Source organism: Pyrgilauda ruficollis, unplaced genomic scaffold (genome assembly GCF_017590135.1).
Source record: "Pyrgilauda ruficollis isolate IOZ18807 unplaced genomic scaffold, ASM1759013v1 scaffold47, whole genome shotgun sequence".
NCBI classification, from domain to species: domain Eukaryota; kingdom Metazoa; phylum Chordata; class Aves; order Passeriformes; family Passeridae; genus Pyrgilauda; species Pyrgilauda ruficollis.
This window is the reverse complement of record NW_024526266.1, coordinates 2,901,807-2,923,050: the sequence shown is the minus strand read 5'-3', so window position 1 is coordinate 2,923,050 and position 21,244 is coordinate 2,901,807. Positions and strand designations below refer to the sequence as shown.

The window sequence follows — 21,244 nt, the reverse complement described above, 5'->3', positions numbered from 1 at the left end:
TGTGCCTTGAGCCTTACCATGATTTTCCTGCAGGGTTCTGCAGGATTCTCCTAATTCCTTGTCTTCTAAAAGCCATTCCTTCAGATTTAGTCTGTATTTATCACTCAGATGCTTTAACTTTTTACAGTTCTCCCATACTACAGGAAAGGCTGTTGTATACAAAAGTATATGGTCATTCTTTCCAATTCCTCAGCATTTTAAAGCCATCTGTTGTTGTCTCATACTTAATTTTTATCCATGAAGAGTCCAAAGCTAGTCTAATACCTCAAAAGGATGCTTAGGGTGACTTACCTGATCAGTAGTTTGACTTGCTTTAGAAAGTATCTGTCAGATGTCTGCTGCTTGAAAACACACATCCTTTTTCACTGAATGTATGGATTTTATGGAGTTGTATTCTTTTGGGTGTCATTTGTGGTGTCCTAACTTTGAATCTATTAGAGAAGTATTTTTTATTTTAGAGAGGCAACAAAGCATTGGATTTCACCCATCCTAGGCACTGATTGTCACCAACATTCTTTGCTCTCATGGAAGCTTCTAAAAAATAATTGTTTCATGATTCCAAGTACAAACTTTAAGGGCCCTTTAAAAACTGGTGAAACAAATTATATTAATTCTTTCGGGATTTTTTGTCTTTAACATTTAATTGTTTCATTGACCAAGAGTGATTAAGCTGCCTGCAAGCAGAGGAGGAAGAAGCCTGAAGGTAACTGTGCAAAAGCAGGTGCTAGCCCAGCCATGATGGCTTGGGAGAGTCTGAGTTCTCAGCTTTTCGTTTTCAACTTCAATGTTTGCTTCCCATATCACAAAGTGAGAGTAAGAGTGTCCTTCAGTGTAGACCTAGGTGAAGGCAGATCTTAGAAGAGGGAAGACTTAGTGTGGAAAAGGACAGCGTGTCCTGACAGAGCACAGCACTGGGAGCTCAGCATCCCAAAACTAATCCTGCTTGTGGGTGCTTTCACTCGTTTGACCTTGAGCAAGTCAGACAGTGAGGCTTTTTTGTGTGTCTCAGTCTCTGTAACCAACATGGGAATGCTACGTGTGTATATCCCTGGGTCTTGCCTAGATTAATAAATCAATATTTGTAAAGTAAGGCTTGATAAATGCTAACTGTATTACCACATGTACTTGAACCTTGTGCAGAACTTTGGGAGTGTGCCTGCATTTCTGCTCTGTGAGTGGATGGGGCCCAGGCCAGGGTGGTCAGCAGCCACAGAGACAGGTTTGGGTCATTTTCTTCCTCCCAAGGGACTGCCCATAGCACATATCTGCAGGAAGGTCTTGAATACAACTTTTCCACTTAACATGCTCCCCCATCACCCACTGTCAGCAATGAGATTAAATTCTGTGCGACTGCAGAGGACGTTGCATGATTAAAATCCTCTTTTAGAAATTAATATGTACCATCTCTCCCCAGTACTGTGCCTCCTCTCAGAGAAGGGTATTGTCTCCTGAGCACTCAAGGTGTGAAAAGCCACCCAGGGAAGCTGTCTATCTTTGAATTTTATGCTGTTGCACAGTTGCTCCAATGAGAGCTACAACTGCATAAAAATCACAGGGACTTGGGGACTTCTCCTTTCACAGGGTCACGAGATGTGGGGGAAGTTTTGCAGAACAATTAATAGAATAGCAAAAGGAGTGTGGGAACTACAAGTTCTGGTTACAGGACTTGAAGTTCTGTAGAAAATGTTTCCTGAGGGAAGGTAGTCAAAGCCAATAATCACCCATTTTCCTTAGGAAACCTTGGGTATCCTGGGAAGAAAATAAAATAAAACTTTGTTTCCAGATATTGCCCAGCTTTTCTCAACCTTGCTGCCTGTATCAGCCCAGATAAATACAGTGATCAGGGCATTTGGAGATCCAAGTTAAGTATTCATTAGGCATCAGACATTGATGCAGCCCACAGGAGGGCTTTACTTGCATGAACTCTTGGTAGATGAAATTAGGTGTTCAGGTCTGCTGCATTCAGTACAAACTGAAGCTCCTGAGCCATCATTTCCAGTCTGCTTTAGGTCCTGGTAGGCTTTGTGGCATGACCAGGATGTTCAGTAGAGTGAGTTTTCCTGGATTGATTGATGGCTTTCTGATGGAGCTTTTCTAGAATCAGCTGATAGTTGAATATCCATATTTAATGTGGCTGGGAGCCTTCTTGTTGATTTGAGGAAAGCTGCAGCAGAAGTGACTGACTGCTAAAACACCTCCCCTTCCACTCACATCCCTGGTGCCTGCAGCACAAGCCAGGTGTTCCCTGTTCACAGACACCTGAATGTGGTTCCTGCCAATTTTAAGCCTGCAATGCTCTGCAGGTACTCTGGATCCCTGTTAAAGGCTCCAGGTCTCCTCAGAGAGGAGGATGTTGATCTATTCCCCTTTATCATGTGTTCATGGCACATAAAGAAAATTTTGAGGCTATTTGTTTATTGAAAAGGTAATGGGGAGAATTCATCTTTTTTAAAGACAGAAGTTGTTTTAATCTGTTAATTTTTTTTTCTAGCATATATTCAGGAATTCATAAAAATACGTATTTCAGAGGGAAGAAATCTCATTTAGTGGGATGATTTTTCATTTGAGGGTGTGTAAAAGTGGCTTCACCTGCTCTTACTGTTTGCCTGGCATTTGAGTTTAAAATGCTGCTGTTAGAGCATTCTTCCACACTGCCTTCAGACAGCACTTCCACTTGTATTGCCAAGGCTTTAAAAGAAGATTTCCTGTGAAATTAGGTTTTATTAGGTTAGATTTTCATGGTTTTTTGGCTTTTTATAACCTAAAAAAAAAAAAGGCAGGAACTTCTGAAAAAAGTCTTTAGAAAATATTAAAGTTGCACATGGTTTTTCTTCCTTTCATCAGTAATAGTGAGCTTTTTAAAAATTGAACTTTTTCTGGACTGCTTTCCCTGCCACCTTCCCATTGTGTTGGATTCTTCTTTATGTTGTGTTGTACAGAGGACCCAGAAGGACCCCAAGGACTTCAGATTCATTGGTGTAGCATATTTTTGTGCTTCAAACATCCTGCTCATGTCTCTCACTTTCCTAGTATTCTATAAGATTGGGAAATGAGAAAGACCCTGAGTCCTTTATCCAGGTCTGGGTCTGAAATGCCTGCTGGAAGGAAGCATTTATGTACTTTTATTTATTCCCTTTTTCTGTCTCATAGGGCCTTTGGATTCAAATGCAATTCAGACATTGTGAATGGTGGCTTTAAAGCATCTGTGTGTTTTTAGACTGAACTTCTTTAGGCACAGACAATGAAGTTATTCTCGGCAGCTTTACCTGGTGCACAGGAGCTGCTCTCAGCTCATCAGTTGAGGTTCCTCTGGCCTCAACTCTTGCTCTCCTGACCTCCCTGAGAACAAACTGCTGAGCCTCACTCAGACACACAGCCCTGATGCAGCTGAAATTGCCCTCCAAGAGTTTGAGGCGCAGGGACAAGTGCCCCAGCTGGAAGGCACATGGCATTTTACAGGTGGGGAAACCGAGGCACAGGGTTTGTCCCATTCTCTACAGCAGAGCTCCTGCTCCCCATGCTGGGCATTCCCTGTCTCCCCAGGGAAGACAGGCTGGAGCCAAGACTCTGAGCACAGATACTTTTACCACAGGGACTGGATTGTGTGGCAGGCTGGATTTGTGCTTGCTGCTTCATGTTCTGCGTGTGTGTTTCTGCTAAAGCCTCTCCCTGGCTGCTGGCAGGCTCCTGGCTTCCAAGAGCTCAGCCCTGGTTTTCCTTCAGAAAACAGAAGATCTGGAGGAATTTATAAGAACCCTAACTCAGAGCAGACCCGTGGTTTCCAAAATTTAATCTGGCTTTCCAAAGCTTTTAGCAGAAGGGCTGATTTGGGTCAAAATTAATGCAAACACTTGTGTAGACCATTTAATGTTTAGGTTATGGACCTGTTAAGGCAGCAGGATAATCCCTTTAGATTACCCGTGTAATTCCTAGTGAATATTTATTTTAAAGTGACTTCAGTGCCCTTAGTCATTAGCAAAGGTTTGTAATGCCTCTCACAGCTGCCGGGCTCAGTGCAACAGCATTTGTCAATGGGAGGGCTTCTCCTTTTGTTCCCTGTTTTTCGGTTTCTTCGGTTTTTAACATTTCTCCAACTCTTGCCGGCTTAATCCCGTGGGCTCACCTCTAATGACAGGGAAGCCTCCGAGCTGCCTGTGCAGCGCTGATTTCCTCCTGAGGCTGAGGAGGGAGCCAAGGCCTGGGCCGGGCTGCGCTGCCCGCCGGGCGCGGAGGACGGGAACGCGCGGGTTCAAGGACGCGCTCCCGCTTCAGTGTGCGCAGACATGCTCCCGCCGCCTCCCTGATTGGCAAGGTTAACTCCGAGAGGCTGCAGCTTTTTAAACTGATTTGATTAGACCCACTGCTTTATCCCATTCCCTCCCCCACTGCTTGGCCCACCACCTCCTGATCCTTTTAACACAGCCCCTGGTCCAATAACCAGCCAGTCTGATTTTTTTTTTTTTCTTTTTTTCCCTACCCCCTTTTTCCAATTTTCATGCTGGATTTTGACATTTTGTAAAATAGATTATGAAGCCCTACAGGGAAGATCAGTAGGCAGTGTCTTGGTCTCAGGGCTGGGTTTTATTGGGACTGTTTGAGAGGCTGGGATGTGCCTCCTCTTGCTTGATTTCCTGGGCTCTGCACCCTTCCCAGCTCTCAGTGCACCTGTGTGAATTCTGGAACAAGAGACTGGAGGCTTGCATACCCCAACTTGGATGCTCATTCCCCTTCATTTCCTCTTTTCTCTGCACAACCAGTCTTGGGGAGAATTACACAGCCCAAAATGATTTGCCATCCCAGGTCCTCTTTCACTGTGGTGTGACATGTTCACTATCTGCAAAAAGAAACATGGACAGCATGGATAGAGAACTCCCATATCCCACAGGAACAAAATAATGGTGTATTTTAGTAGAATATGTTACTAGCTGGGTTTACTTTGGGAAGTCAGATCACCCATAGCTCCCAGGCTGGCTAAAAAGTGGGATGAGCACCAAGGGACTCTGAGAAGCTGTTTTGGCATTAATGCCCTCAGCCCTTGGGACAGCAAGGTAGGAGCGAGCACCAGCCCAGCCTTCGAAGGTGTTATGGTCCTGTTGCCATCTTCAGCCAGTGTGCTTTAGTGTGTTGTGCATCTTCAGCCAGTTTACAGTCCTGGGCTCTGCTTGTGATATTGCCCTGTTTATCTCCTTAAATTTGCCAGGGGAATGTGGAGCCTGATGTACAAAAGTACCTCTTGACAATTCTCCCTGGCTCTCCTATAAATAAGTGAATAAAGGCTAGAAATGACAGGCTTTTCCAAAACCTGAGAGTCCCAACTCACAGAACAAAGTCACTGGAGAGTGAGCAGCACTGCTGAATTTTTGTAGTCCCAGACTGGTCCAGGGAAAGCTGCATATCATCTTGTTTTCACTTGCCTATTTGTTCAGCAGACCTGATCTGAAGTGGTGTGGGCTGTTCAAGCAGCTCAGTGCTGACAGGGACCAAATCCAGTGACCAGGACCGACCCTATGGAGTCACCCTGGTGAAACAGCACAGAATGCAGACAATCCCCTGCACACAAGGTATTAAATCTTGACATACTGCATTACTTAAGAGGTCTCAGGGAAAATTAAAACCCTTTTGACTGGGTTTTGCAATGCAGGGAAAATTTTAGTGACATTTAAAAGGTTTCTCTTGTGTTCCTCTAATGGGATAAATAAAAAAAGGCTTGTTTTAGGCCAGCAAATGGGGGGACAATCCAATTTCCCTGATTCCATCAAGACACTCTTAAAGCATTAGCTTGTGCAGTTTTAAAAAAACCCACAACAGACTGACCCCTCTGCCTGATGGCTTTGAAAAGTGTCCTGATGTGGAGGTATTTATCCTACACCACATGCTTCATTGAGGCACTCCAGCAGTGCTCAGAAATATACTCCTTTTTTATTAAACTGTTTAGGAGGACAGCATGCACAGCAGGAAGCACTAACACCAGTTTATTATTTACTGCAGCCATCCACACTGGGGCTGTGCTCAGACTAATGCGTGATGACGTGCTCTTTAAATTTGGTGGAAGGGGAAAAGGGTGGCATTAACTAGGAATGTTTCTGATGGAAGGCTGAAACCTAAGCCTGCCCTTAACTTTATGTTTTTAAGCGTGATTTGGGCTCAATATAAATAAAGATTCCCCTGTGCAATGTTTGTTTCCATCAGTCAGAAAGATTAATGTATCAACACTTACTCCAGAGGAGGCTCTGGGGATTGATAATGGGAGATATGGAGCCTTTCACCTCTAGGTCATGGTTCAGCACTGCCCCACATCAGCTGCCACCACCAGCACCTGCCATCTGCTCCCATGGCCTGGGCCCAGTTCTAGGCCCAGCTGGTCCCAAGGGGCTCCCTGGGCTGCTTTAGTGGGAAATGGGATGGAGCTGCTCAGCCCAGCCCCAGATGTGACGGCAGCCCCAGCCCTCAGCACAGAGCCAGCACCACCAGGGAACTTGACCTTCTGCCACGCTTGTACAAGCCATGAATGGAGAACCTGTTATCCCTGCCCTGTGCAGAATAACTCATTTGAAGAGCAGGACACCCCTGAACATAAATCTGTCTGTTATAAAGTTGGCTGAGGTTTTCCCTGGTTGCCTCCAGTTCCTGCTGAATTTCATTAGGAACATCTCTATTATACAGCACAAGGAGAGAGCAAGTGTTGCCTCTAGACTTTGAAAGAGCCCTTTAAAGTGAAGATCAATTTTGCATCTCACTAAATACCTAATGACAGACCAAACTGCAAGTACTTAGTTCAGCTGTATTTTAATAGCATTGTGGCTCCATCGAGAAATCCCAGTTACTGATAGAGTTTGATGTCCTGAGGCAGTTTTCTCCAGACATTTTTCCTTTAATGTTCTTTAGTAGTAGCACTTCATTAATAGCTGTTTGGAAACCTGACTGTCTGTGAATAAGCAGTACCAATAAGCCTTTTCCCTCACTATTTATTCCTACTTTCTTCTATCAGGAAACAGCCCCAATGATCACAGACTGAGTTTTCAGTCTGACATGTAGCTGTACTTGGTGGTGCATGAGTAAATGAAAGAGCAGCTTCATGCCTTATAAAATAACAAATGGTAAATCAGCTACTAATACAATTCACAGAGGCTGCTAAAAGGCTGCTGGAGGTCACAAAAACAGCAACCCTTTGAGGTGATGAGATGGGAGCTTCTTAAGTCAACACATGCAGTTGGCTTCTCCCTGGCAGTGCTCCACTGCGGGGCAGGATCCAGGCTCTGATACCTTCCCCCTCTGGCAGACGGCTGTGAGTGTGCTAACGTCCTCTCTAATTCCAGATTAGCCACAAAGAGGAGTCATCATCCTTAAGGAACAGGCCTGCTTGGAAAGGAAAGGCTGTCTGAAGGCTGCAGGGCACAGCACTATCCTCTTGCTTTGAGATGTCTGAGCAAGGTTTCTGGCACTAAAGGAGGAGAGAACAAAATGTGTTTTTCATGCTGAGGGCTGTGTGCCACTGGAACTCAGCTTCCCTGCTAGCCCAGCCTTTCTCAAGCTTGGCTTAATAAAATCCAGATCTCATCTAATGAGTTCAGAGGATGCTTCAGAATGTCTCAACATGGAAAGTGCTGATTTTGCACACCAAGCCAAGAAAGGTTTATGGCACCAAAAGAGTCTCCAAAGTCTTATCCTCACTGACTTGAAGGAGAAAAAGCTCCCTGGAGGAGCACCTCTGCAGCACATTGTGACTTGGCTTTTATTGCAACCATGCCTGTCCTCATGAGACAACCTCTGACACTGCTCCAGCTCTGCCATGGCATTCCTGGGCATTTCAGCTGGGCCTGACTTTGCCCAAAACAAGGAAATCAAACCCAGGGGTTTGGGACAGGCACTGCTTTAGCCCACACAGTGGTGGTTTCTCTGCTTTCTTCTGGATTTTTTTTTCTCTCTCATGGTCACTCAGTTGCTGTCTTTAAATGACAGTTCCTACAAAGGAGACATCTGGAAAGGCAGAGTGGCAGCCCTGAGCCATTATAGTTGACAATTAAAAGTGCAACATCTCTTCCATCACACAGGGCTTTAGGTTCAAGCCTGCAGAGGAAAAGGGGTTACTTCCAAAGCCCTGAATCCCTTTAAATAAATATCAGCCAGCATTTGCCTTGCAGTCAGCAGGGACTGAGGTGAGCCAAGCAGTGGCAGCAACGCTCTCCCTAATCAAGCATCCTTCTCTCTAATCAGGTGGAGCAAGTGGCATGTTGACTTGCTGGCTGGGGCTGGATCCAGCCCTGCTCCTGCAGGTTTGCAGTGCCTGGGGCAGCCATCTGTGGGGCAGCAGCACTGTTGGGCCACCTCTGCCTCCTAATCTCCCTGCTCCCATCCACACGTGCTGTCCTGATACCGACAGCCGGTCCCATGCGGGCATCGTGCCAGCAGTGACTTTACAGGCTTTGTGGCAGAGATTATTTAAAGGAGATTAACCCTTCTAAACCCCTTAGATTTTAATTATTTCTGTATGTATTTATAAAACCCGCAGTCTGCTAGTTCCAGGGCACAACTGCCCCAGTCCCCATCCTTAACCTGGATTCATGAATGTACAATGCACCCGTATTGCAGGACAGGAGCTGGGCTGGACAGGGCTCCTTGGATTTCTTTGTTTATTTATTTATTTATTGCCGTTCTGGAACAATTCACATCTGGGATGAAAATTAAACATTATGATTGCAAATTGTAAAAAAGAGCTAATAATTTGAACCACTTTAAAATACTAATAGGGCATTAATTGAATTGTTTGAGTCTATGAGGCATCTCTGGCTAATTATTTTGGTTAGGCAGCTCTGTCATTAATGTCTCCTCACTGCCCATGTTGTGAGCACACTGTGACACACTGTCTCTCTGAAGACAGGACTATCTGTAAGGTTGATGTACTGGAAGCCAGGAGAGGGAAGGACTGTGTCTTTCATTCAGTCTCCTAGCAAGTTTATTATATGCATAATAATGTTGAGACCCTGTAGTCCAGAAAACTGTCATGACTAGGAGCTACTGGTTATAGAAGGGAGAAAAAAAAGGGTGTGCACTTCCATGCTTTCTCTCTTGTTAGTCATGTTAGTGCTGGACTAATTAGTTTGTTAGAGTTAAGGAGTGATGGAGGGAGTGTTTCCCTCTGCACGTGAGCTGTAAAACCCAAATAAAACTGGAAATACCTTGTTTCTGCTTCACTGCACAACCTGGCTTATATTCTTGCAATCTTCAAAAGTATATAGAATCTTAGAATGGTTTGGTTTGGAAGGGACCTTAAAGACCACACAGATCCAACCCCCAGATATGGGCAAGGACACCTCCCCCTAGACCAGGTTGCTCAGAGCCCTATCCAGCCCAGCCTTGAACACTTCCAGATATAGGACAGCCACAGCTTCTCTAGGAAAGCTGTGCCAGGGCCCCCCCCCCCTCACATACCTGCCTGTTTTGTAAATGCAAGCATAAAAGGTGAGTGTTGGAAGCACAAAAACCCCACAGCATTATGGACCACGGTGATCTGAGAAAAAAATAGGGTCATTTTGAATTAATTCCTTAAAATCAGATTATTTATATTTATTCTTGTCTCCTGAACAAGGAAATAAAAGCAGACAGTGCCAACGACTCCATAAATAAATTTTGTTCTTGGAGAATCTCTTTAATATGCACACAGTCCTGCTTCTGTGGTAGTGAACATTTGACCAGTAGCAATTAATTTCTTATCACAGTCTTTCTATGAGGTAAGAAAACATTAGTGTCTCCATTAGGAGGTGGAGAACAGAAGCTCTCCAAGAGCAAATGATGTGCCCAGCTTCATTCCCCTGCCCCACGGCTTGCCAAGAGCTGTTGGAGGGAGAGGGCATTGCAGGGATGCCTCTCCTGCAGCACAGCTGGATGTTCCTTTCCAGGCAGATCCATCCTGCTGATCAAATGATAGACTCAGAAAACGTTCAATATCTGTATATTTCAGGAGAAGTATCACTGAGCTGATGAATTTTCAGCAGCTTACTGTGAAGCATACAGCATTCCCTGTATTGGCAGGAAAAGAGAAAAAATAATAAAGGTCCCTGGTGTATGAATCTCTTCTGTGTGGAAAAGGTGAAAAAGAGGGTTTCTTACAGAAAATACCATGGCATGTCAATGATTAGGCAAAGTGTCCCAAAGGTTATTAAATTTTTTCTCATTCAAATAGGTAGGATCTCCAGCTGAAAGTGCTGGACCCTGCATCCAGCCCCGGGGAGGGGGGAACAGGGAAGCAAAGGGTTAAATTTCGGGGCTGTAGAAGCAGATTGTGTTTTCCTTCTATGATGTGGGCTGACAAGACATCAGTATTCTATTCATCTGTTGGGAATTAGGCTGTTAATCCAATCAATGACTCTTGAGCTAGCTGCAGCCTGCCTCCCCACTGGGGAACAATCGGATCAGACGGGAGATTGTTTAAGAGCACAGAGCAGTCCCGGTGTCAGGTGGAATTTCCAAGCGTTCCCTAGTGAATTGGGGATGGGAAAGCTGTCTCAGCCCATTTATCCTGCCCCTTAAATAAGCAGGTATCTGCCTCAGCCATGCTAAAGTGATAAAGCAGTACGGGAGCACTAACTTTTATGCAGGGAGGGGGCGGGGAAGCACCCTGAGAAGAGGATTTTAGCATCCTGCCCTTTGGAATATCATCCTGTCCATAGCTTGGGATGGCATTTGCATGGTTTGCCAGGGGCTGGCTCAGCCACAGCACTGTGACACTTGTTACAGCTTTAGGCACTGACTTCTCCAAACACATTTTTGATCCCTGCAGCTTCCTGGCAGTTTTTCTATTGCACCAACACACTTGTTTGATGAGCAGCAAGATGCCTGGTAACAGGCAGTAGCAAATATAACCTATAAATATGTCCAAATACACAGCTGGGCACAGAGTGCCAGCTGCAAAATGGGTTAAAAATGCTCAACAGCAAAACATCCCTGAGAGTTTCAATGTTGCTGCATGAGCTGCTGCATGGGTTCAGAAATCAGTTTGTTCTGCAATTAATGACAGCCATGTCTGTGGTGGGATATTGAGAGCCTGTATCTGTGCCAGCAGCACTACATGCTGATCATAGTAGATGTGATAAATCCCACTGAAATTGCACTTGGAAATTTAGGTACAGCACCAGTTAGAAACTAGGGCGATGAGGGATTAGCATAACCCTGGCACACTGAACTCCTCGGGCTGGGGGTGTTTGGGAGCATTAGCAGATGCAGGCTTCAGGAGGGAGCCACTGGTGGTTCCTGGGCATCCTCTTCTCTCTGAGCTTTCTTAGATCTGCTTTTAACTGCAGCTTTATAAGTGGAGGCTTCTCCAAATTAGTACTCCTAAATGAACCACGAGTATGAGCTCCAGCAGTGAATACGAGCAGGGAGGTCCCCAGACAGAAAAATCCCCAGCTCAGAGGCTTGGCTTTAAAGGGCTTCAACATCCCTCTTCCCTTGATCATAATTTTGAATCAAACAAAAGCTAATGCAATTTTCTTTGCCTTTCAGTAGCAGATTGTGCTGTAAGGGTTCATGCCATTAGAAATGTAATAATTGCTTCTCTATGCAGATCTAATTTATCTGTGAGGCACTTAGAAGATAGGCCAAATGATAGCCTGGCAGCAGGCTCTGGAGAAGGGCCCAAGAGGTGATGATAAAAACCAGTCTAGCACCTTCCATCCTGGGGGATATCTGCCTGGCACAGTGCAGGAAATGGTCAGAATAGAAGGAATGAGCAGAGGAGAGAGCTGAGAGCTCTTGGAGAGGGACAGCTCAGGGAGAAAGGGAACCCTGCCAAACCTGTGTGCACACACAGGGGAGGTGGGAGAGTTAATTGAGGAGCCAAACTTAAGAGGATGCCCTGCACTTGTCAGCTTGGGTTGTTTGCAATCCCTAAAAAACCAGCTGTTCATGACCAGTGCATGCTTTTTGGTTTTGCTTTCAGCAGAGGTTGCTCTGTATCCTTTGTCCCATAGTGTTGGTCCCTGGGGAGTGCCTGAGCTGCCTTGGTCTTGGGACCAAGGATGCACATGGGGATGTCTCCTGCTGAATCATCTGGTGGAGTTCACACTGGCTATATTTTTTCCCCCATTGCCTGGTTTTAGTATTGGTGGGGATTAGTATTAGTAAATTCTGGTGTGTTGAGCTGTAGCCTTACCCTCAGTCTTCTTGGAGAGAAAATTTCAGAGAGAGAATAAGATAATGATGAGGATAAAGTAAATTGTTGGGAATTTGAAGTCTAAAGTAGAAACAAATGAGAAATAAAACCCTTTTTAAAAGAGGAGGGAAGTATTTTCTGGCTATTTTTCATCTCCCTGGCTTGAGTGAGTGTGTGTCGTGAGGCTGCAGAGATTTATATTACAGCTCCTAAGCATCGGTGCTTGTTCAGAGTCTGTATTATTCTGGCCCTTTTTATTCACTCACCTTCTAAAGATGTAGTGTAAATATTTATCTTCCCTCTGGCCCATCGTGCTGCCCAGGACCCGGTGCTGTTAAACACTCTTATCACCTCATCGTTCTTATCTTCTGCGATCCCTGCCAGCATTCAGCATTCGGAGTCTGTCAATGGGAACGAGCCCTGCACCTTAAAAGGTGCCACAAATGAGTAGAAAGGAGATATGGGGGGAAAAAATACCTTAAAATAAAGAGCACACGTGCTACCCCTCGAAAGGGAAGGGTTAGTGTAGAGGTTTCCTGTTGTGCTTGGGGAGGTGACTGAAGGTGTTGAGGTGAGGTCTCGATGTGGAGCAGCACTCAAGGAGGTGTGGGGTCCCCTCCAGACCCTTGTGCTGGTGTTGAGGGTCCAGCCCCAGCTTCATCACCGATAAGGGGTCAGGCTGGACCAAAGCTCACCCAGGTAACCAGCGTGGATTTGTTTTTCCTCTTTCTCCCCTGGTGCTGAACAAAACAGGTGAGATGGTGGAAGAGGCGGTGTCTCCCTCCAGGCCACCCTCCCACTGCACTCAGTCTAGAGGGCAAATGAAGCAGCTCTGAGCTATCAGTGTTTATACAGCACTGGTTTTAAAACTGTCCAGTGAAACCACAGTCAGACACTGGCCAGTCAAAGTCTACTTGAAATGGCAGATTGTGTCTTACAGAGTGCACAGCATCTCAGCAGGTTTAGCCAAGCCATTTCCTTGTCTCTGCCCTTCAGTCCAGACCTTGTGTTAGGTTAAGCAGGGAACAGAAATTCCCAAGGAATGTACATGGGATGGCAACACTGATATAATCCCATCAGCTATAAGACAGAATTCATGTGCAGCAGCCACAGTACCACTTAGCAGATAAGGTAGTTGGTCCATCTGCGCTCGGTCCATCTTCTCCCATTTCTCTTGCTTAAATTTCTCAGGAGCAGAACAAAATCCTGTTATCCAATAAGTTATCCACTGGTAGTTGGATTTTCATTGAGTGACATCTGTCACAGACCATGCATGTAGGAAGTACCAATGATTTTGTAGCATCTTTGTTTTGATGGGTTTGGTAGGCATGAACATTTGGGGTTTCATCTCCCTTAAAGGCTGTGGGGCTCAGCTGTCACCCTGGCGTGGCCAGATGTGCCAGGGGGCTGTAGAAGCCACCAGGGATGGCACATGGCATTAGGAGGCAAGAGGGAATCTTGGAATCAGATCTGTTGTTGGTCCGTAATGTGTCTAGGACTGAGCACTCCTACATTTGAGTGTGTCGTGGTACTCCCTTCCTGGTCACTTTCTGTCTGCCTGTGTGGGTTCTGCCATTTCCACAAGCTCCTCCTTTTTACAGATGGAGAATTGCTAAAAGGACTCTGGGAAAAGGGCCTACCAGTGCCTTGCAAGCCTTTACAGAAGGTGTATTGCTGCTTTGAGCCTGGCTTTTCCCCTCTTTTGTATTGAAGTTCACCGAATCAGAGCAGGTTTCCTCCTTTTTACCCTGTGACAGTGATATTTTCCCAGATGATACAGAGGCATGAAAGGGCACTTCTCAGAGGCATCCTGGCTCAGTGTTGGCCCAGAGCTGCCCATCTCCTGTTCCCCACTGACCTTTACTCAGCACCTTCTTTTTGGTCCACCTACTGAGAGGATCCATCTGATCACTGCTGGCATCTCCTGGCTGCAGAGGATGTGCTCCAGATGCCCTGTTCCTGGCTGATGCCAATGGGGTGAGGACAGAGGCTTGTACCTGCCCATTCCCTGTTTGGGATCATCCATCCTAACACAGACACATCTTGGGAGAAGGACCTCAAGATGATCAAGAGGCCACTGCTTTCTGTTGCACATCAGGAAACACCCCTTGCATCAAGACCAGCTACAATTCATCTTCACTCATCTTCTGCACATGGTGTTTGATTGCAAAACAGACACTTCCAGTGCCTGGCAGGCAATATTTGTTTCACGTAATATTTGTTTCACATAATTCCCACAAAGGGAGCTGTAATCCTGACTTTCACAGCCCATCTTTGGTTAGTCTCCAGGTGTGACCATTTTGCTCTGAAGGCTCAGCATTGCCATACCTGGAGCAGCCAGATACATCAGGCTGCAATTAGCCACGGTGCTCCAAAGAGCCAAATCAAAGAGGGATTGAGATCAGCAGCTTCCCAAGGGCTTTCAAGGCCTTTAGTGAGTGACCACACTAGAGCTTTTTCCATTTACCTGGATTAAAATTTGTCACAGAGGAAATAGAAGCAAACAGCACGGCATCTGAGAAGTGTAACAAATAGCATTTGGCCATTGGGCAGGCTCAAAGCAGGGGGAAAATCCGCAGCGTAAATAAAGTGCAAACCATGTTTGCATAACATTGGATTAATAGTTCTTTTTAAAAACCACACTGGGATTAGAGGGATGCATTTCCTATGCCGAGACCTGCGCTCCCTCCTTAGCCCAGCAGATGCCAGAAAGTACATCTAAGAGAAATAAAAAACCTTGTTATCCCCAGCCAGCTGCTGAAACAGCAGTGCTTTCTGCAGGCCTTTGGAAGAGGAACAAATGTCTGTAGGATTCCTGGAGCAGTCCTATGTGTTTTAACAGGGAGTTCTGCAGCAAAGACCTCCCGTGGGAAAGGGTTTCTGCTGCATGGCTCCAGTCCCATTCACCTGTGGGTTTTGTTGGCTGCAGTCTTGGAGGTGGTGATGCAGAGGGGAGCTGGATTCCCATCCCCCAGCCCACAGATCTGACATCCTGCCTTTTCAATAACTCACTGGAGTGCTCCCGCCTCTCCTTCCCCAGGCTTGCTCCATATTTTGCTGAAGTCAGTGCTGGCCCTGTCACTCCTCCAAGCAGCCATGTGCTTAAGGAGAGCTCAGGGGCACTGGCTCACACTGGTTACCTTAGTGTGGAATAATCAATGGATGCTGGCTGTGATTCCCTCATTTCTTTGGATTGTGGTACCATCTAATGACACCCATTTGCATTGCGCTCCCCACAGTTTGGGCAGAAATAGGCTCCTGAAATGAGGCATCTTCAAACACTGCTCTGAGTGCACATGGAAGGAAAAATCAGACCCACCCACCCCTTTGCTTGGAAAAGACATGAAATGGGTATTTAGGCAGCAAATGCCTGTTACACCTGGCTTTTTATCCCTGTTGCTGCCCTGGTCGTCGTGTTGGTGCAGTGTCCCAGAGCAAAGCATGGCACCTCCCACCCCAAAACACAGGTCATTCCTAATTCCTCAGCTCCACAGGCTTAATATCAAACAGAGTAACACACTGGGAAACCAGAAGACTTCTAGCTATAAGTGGAATTTCTATCTGTTTTCCTGTTATTTTCTCTTTTGCCTGCTCCAGAATGTACAGCAAACTGTAGAATTTGCACCTTAATCCCAAAGATGATGGTAATTAAAAACTTAAGTCTCCATAGACAGATGCAAATAAATTAAGGAGGCAAAGAACTGAATTAGAGGCTAATCCTGGTTGGAGTAGTGAAAGCAAAGGGGCCAGTGATTCTTTCCTTCTGGTATTTCACCTGTTCTGGTGGCAGGATGAGGCTGTGGCAGGGTGAGGCGCCTGGGTTTGCAATGCTGGATGTGAAACATCAACTGTGACAGAGCACTGGGGAGGGGACATATTCCCAAAGCATTGCAGCTGATGCAGTGCCTTAAGTGTCAGCTGGACCAGGGAGCTGTGTGCCAGCACCTACAAATCACACACTGCTCTGCCCTTGCACTTCAGGTGTTTCACTAGGATGAGTTTGGCAACTTGCTCTCATCCCTGAGCATTGTGCCCTTTCCTGACCTGACAGAACTTAACCTGGCTATTGGGGCAGACCTAAAGTCTGAAGGCAGGCACCTACATTTATTCAGGGGGAAGGAACTGGGTTTTTTCCCCTGTGTGCTCCCATGTGCTGAAGAGCTCAGTGCACTGAGCTGTGTGAGTGTCCCAGTGCTTTACTCTTCTCTCAGGTAGCTGGCCAAAGCTGGGTTTGCACTGAAGCATCTTGTACTAAAGCACCAGGAGTAGTGAGAATCCTAGAGTGAGGCCATAGGACTGAAATTCTTCATTTTTATGGGTTGGAAGTGATAACAGTTTGAACTGAATTATACTCACGTCATGACGTGATCCACGCACTCTTATGGGTGGATAGATATTGATTATCCATCAATAGGGAGTGATGGTGGATGATGATTCAAATCCCAGCTGTCAGGTAGCTGGGTGTCCTGGCTGTTTGTCTGGTCAATTAAAACACTGCTAGGATTCAGCCTATTTATTTAAAACTGGAATGTATTTGTATTACCACGTTACCTACACCTCTAAAATCAAGTCTCTTTCTCTTTTTCAGGATGGCGAAGGCCAGACTGCACTCCATTATGGTAAGCTGCCTCTAAGCTTGGCTGTTCCTTCTTAGCAGTGTGGATTTGTTGTGTGAGTAAATGCTCTGTACACAGAAAACAAATTCCAGGAGAAAAATGAGCAAGGAAGCTGGATTTGATTAACCAGTGGCTACCTCCACTAGCAAATCCCAGGATGGTAGGGGTAGGAGCCTTGGGAGAAGATTGCTGCCCTCCCTTCGTTCTCCTCTGCAAATGTCACCTTAAAGCCTTCCTTTTCCCTCAATTAATGATGCAGAGTTTCCCTGTACACCTCTGTGTCTCAGGATGTTGGTGTGCCACCTGCCACCAGGAGTGGCTCTGGTTAGGGGATGCCAAATCCCTTGGCCTTCAGGGAGGGTCTGTGCCAGTTTTAACAGGTTACAGAGCTCATGGGAAGGGGACAAACAAGGTGGCCTCCACCTTCGTGTGTCCTGGTGACAAACCTGTTTGATCACAGCTGAGAGAGCAGCAGCTTCTCTACCACCAAAATTAGCAGAGGCAAGTCACAGTTGGTGTCCCTCCTACAATTACAGGCTAATTAGATCCGTGATTTAATTGAAAGATTGTTCTATCTCCAAATGAGAAAAGCAGAGACTGAAGTGATGTGTGCGGTGCTGATGTGCAGGGAATAGGAAAAAAGTATCAATTTAATCTGGATCATAATCTTTTTCCCAAAATTAAGACATAGCCAGTTATTGTCTTGTACTCTCTCTTGATGCCTGTCACAGTAATTAAGAGCATACTTGTCATTCTGAAGTGTTTGTGTCTTTCTCTCTCTTCTTGATCTCTCCACAAGGACATTAGCAGAATAGCAAAATTGATTTGCAGACATCAGTCCAGGGCACAGCATTTGGATCTGGAGCTAAACTCCCAGATTCCATGGCCCCTGAACCAAGACTATAGTTACAATAATGTGTGATTTCTCCCTGTGGGATCTTTCCTGTAGGATACTCAATTTTTCAAATACCTGTCACTGTGACTGGAATGGTGAATCTGTTGCTTAGCACAGCATTGTCCGCAGATGGACAGCACTTAAAATGCCACATTGCCTCTTTCTCTTCCTAAGCAATTCCACACTTTGGGCATTCTCTCTCCTGGGAAGATGCTTTTCCAACGCCTCACGGGTTCACAGTAGATTGTGCAAAAGCATAGCACACATGTAAGTTATCCAAGAGCACTTGCTTCTAAGCAAGCCCAGTATGTGAAAGGAAAAGGTGGATGCACTACCTGAGTTTAAATTCCATGCAGATGGATCCCTCTGGCTGGGGACTGAAGGAGGTTGTTCAACACAAGCAAACATAACTGATATAATGAACATTATTTCAGAAATGGTTTCTCTGATCTACCCTTCCAGCTCAGGTGTTTCAATAACTACAGTTTCCCAGAATTTTCTTCCCAAATGTTTGTGAAGTGTTGAAATTTTTTCTTCCCCTTGAGTATCATCCCCTCTCTCCTCCCTGTATATAATTTTTGGGAAGCCTCTCTGGGTCGCTATACACAGGCCTGGTGTTCCCATGGGTGCCCAGCTGTCCCTGGGGGCCATCACTGCCCCCAGGAATCCTCATTCCCTTTCTTTCTGATCTGGCTGTAAATCACCCAAGCTTGGAAACTGCTTCTTAAATGGATGACTGGGTTTGATTCAAGTGGCTGTTGGCCTGAAACTGGAACTCGCTGTGCCCTCCCAGTCCCATTTCAGTCAGCGCTTCCTAACTGAGTCATTAACTGCGGTGGGGAGGCAGGAGAGCTCCTATGGACACCACCTGTGAGCAGAGCAGTGCCTCCACAAGTTCTTCCCTTTTGCTGGAGGCTGTTCATGGAGTCCAGGGAAGGGTTAAATCCCATCAGCAAGGCTTTTAGGGTGTCTGCATCCCTTTTTATGAGCGGCGTGGCCTGACAGCTGTCCTTGTGGTGACAGCTCTCCTGATTACAGCCGGTGTCAAACCGCATCCTGCCGGGGTTATAAATCCCGGCTCCTTCCGACGGCCGCTGACCCCGCCTTTAATCGCGGGTTAAGCGGGGGCCAGCGGGGCCCCGGGGGAGCCACGGCCGAGCCCGTGCGCACGGTGTCCCTGCTGGGCAGCCCTTCTCCTCGGCTCCTCTCCATCCACCCGCTCCCGGGAACACCGGGATCATCGCTGCCGCCTCTCCCAGAGGAAATCAAGGCTTCTCCGGGCGGCGGTGGCCGCGTGTCGGCGGAGCGGGCAGGCTCTGTATCCTCCTGGGCACCCCGGCTTCCCTGCAAAGCGCCATCTGTTCGCCTCTGTCTGCGCCGGGCAGGGCGGTGGGAGGGGACGCTGGAGGGGAAATAAATAATAAAAAAAAATTCATCATCTGAACCCTGAGGATTAATGGAGTCGGGAGGCGAACTGCGCTGAATGGAAATTCATCTTCACCCGTGCCAGTGTCAGGGCTGCCGCTCTGGCCCTTGACAAATCGAGGGTCCCGGGGTGTGATAAATCCAGCAGCTGTGCTCGTCCCCAGGGATGTCCCCAGCCTGCTCAAGGACATGGCACCAGACAGGAAAGGCACCTTAACCCGTGGGGATCAGCTCCCCATCCCCAGAAGCTGCCACCGTACCTTCCTTGGCACCTCTGGAAGTCTGTTTTCTGCAGAGGGATGTGCCCCCCTTCAGCTCAGCCTCGCCCACACCCCCACCTGCTTCCTCACCAACCTGTTTCCCCTTTTTGACCCCTTTTTTATCCTTTCAATATAAACTCCAATCACACATTGAATTTATTTTAATGAGACATTACTGCTTGTCCTTTTGGATCAGTAGAAGACTGCAGAGTAATGCAAAAGACACTCTAATTACTAAAGGAGTCAGTCAGTTGCTTTATAAAAACACCCAAAATATTATTAAAACCAATTGCTACCAATGCAAGAGGAAGCTGCCAGCTTCATGGCCTTGTAAGGCAGGTTTTGGCTTGACTAGGGTCTGAGTTGCACAGGCTGAAGGGAAAATCCAAGATCTGGGACTTCTGCTGATGTCAGCCAAGTCCAGCTCTTCAGTGTTAAGAGTTTTCCTGATTTTCTTGGTTCTTTTCTTTTAGCATCCTTAGGTAAGACATCCTAGGACAGAGAAGAGCTCAGGTCGAACTTGACTCTATATTGTCAGAGAAAATGAGGGATGAAAAAACAGTTGCCAGTAGAGGTGTGAGGAATAAAATGTGTGCCATTAACAGCTGTCCCAGGCCATGGGGAGAGTCACCTGGAGCTAGTGCTCCAGGAATTGGTGGACAGCAGCTATGCACCATCTGAATTTTGTGCAAAGAGAAGGGATGGGCAAAAGTGAGGAGCCAGGCAGTACTGAAGATGTGCCTGGGGTGTGCTGCCTGCTCCCTGCGAGGTGCAGGAGGCAGGTGAGAGGCAAGGGTTTTGAGATCCATTATAGATGGTGAGCGCTTTGTAAATTCTGGGTACAGAAGCAGGCAGGGAATGCTTTCCCAGGTGGCACTTTGGGGGTCCCTGCAGTGCTGCAGTAGCACTCTGGGACCCTTCCCAGGCTCATTCTCCAGTCCTGGATGGGAATGAGCCTTAGCCAAGCTGTTCCAGGCTCCCTCTGTCCCAGGTGATGCCCTGCAGATCCCTCAGCTCCCAGCACCTCTGACTGGGTGCTGCTTGCACCAGTGGCACCCCCTCAGGACTTCAGGCTTTCATTGCTCTCACTGTGTCCTTTCTCCCTCCTTTGCACTGTTAGATCCAAAGCGATACTTGTGTTCTGAGCTGCCCCGGCCGTGCTCTGCTGCTCCGGGCCAGCTGCTGAGCCGGCGTTCCCTGCCTCCAGCGGGGGAAATGGCCAGCTACAGCCACCGCTCCGAGCACACCCATCACCGCCGCCTCGGGCCAGCATCCCCGCACTAACCCTTCCCTTTCTCCCCCCACAGCTGCCACCTGCGAGTTCTTGGACATCGTGGAGCTGCTGCTGCAGTCGGGAGCCGACCCCGGGCTGCGGGACCAGGAGGGCTGCCTGCCCGAGGAGGTGACGGACTCCAAAGCCATCACTTCGGCTCTGCAGCAGCACGGCCCCGGCGAGCCCTGAGCCCCGGGACAGAGATGCTCCGCAATAAACACCCCTTCCCTCCCTCCCTGCCGCCCTCCCCAAACACCTCGGGGGTTCCAGGGGACCTTTTAAAGCACGGGGTCTGGCTGGGCTCTCCAGCACGAGGGCCAAGCGCATGCCCTGAGCAGAATGGCATCAGAGCTTGGCGTGCTCTGACACTCATCAGTATTTGAGGGGGGAGGGAGAGGGGAGAGGGCCTGGAGGAGGCCCCAAGTGTTATTTTAATGTATCAAACACGAGTACTGTATGGGCTGTCTCACCAGAGCAGCGTGGGCTGACCTGTCGGCTCCTCCGTGGGGATGCAGGGCCAGGTGAGATGCTCGTCTCTCCCATTCAGGCTGAATTTTAGGTTGTTTTTTTTTTTTTTTCCCTGGGTCCAAACAAATAATATAAATAAAAGCACAGTGTTGGGATCAA

At 47.1% G+C, this 21,244-nt stretch overlaps 1 protein-coding gene across 1 annotated transcript in view; it reads left to right on the top strand.

Annotated features, from left to right (window-relative positions):
• Positions 1–21,244, top strand: part of ACBD6 (acyl-CoA binding domain containing 6) — an 81,904-nt gene extending 60,660 nt beyond the window's left edge. Inside the window, exons 7-8 of the mRNA XM_041479111.1 lie at positions 16,737–16,767; positions 20,652–21,244. Of these exons, the coding sequence (XP_041335045.1) occupies positions 16,737–16,767; positions 20,652–20,806 (186 nt within the window). The 3' untranslated portion in view covers positions 20,807–21,244. The remainder of the gene's footprint in view (positions 1–16,736; positions 16,768–20,651) is intronic.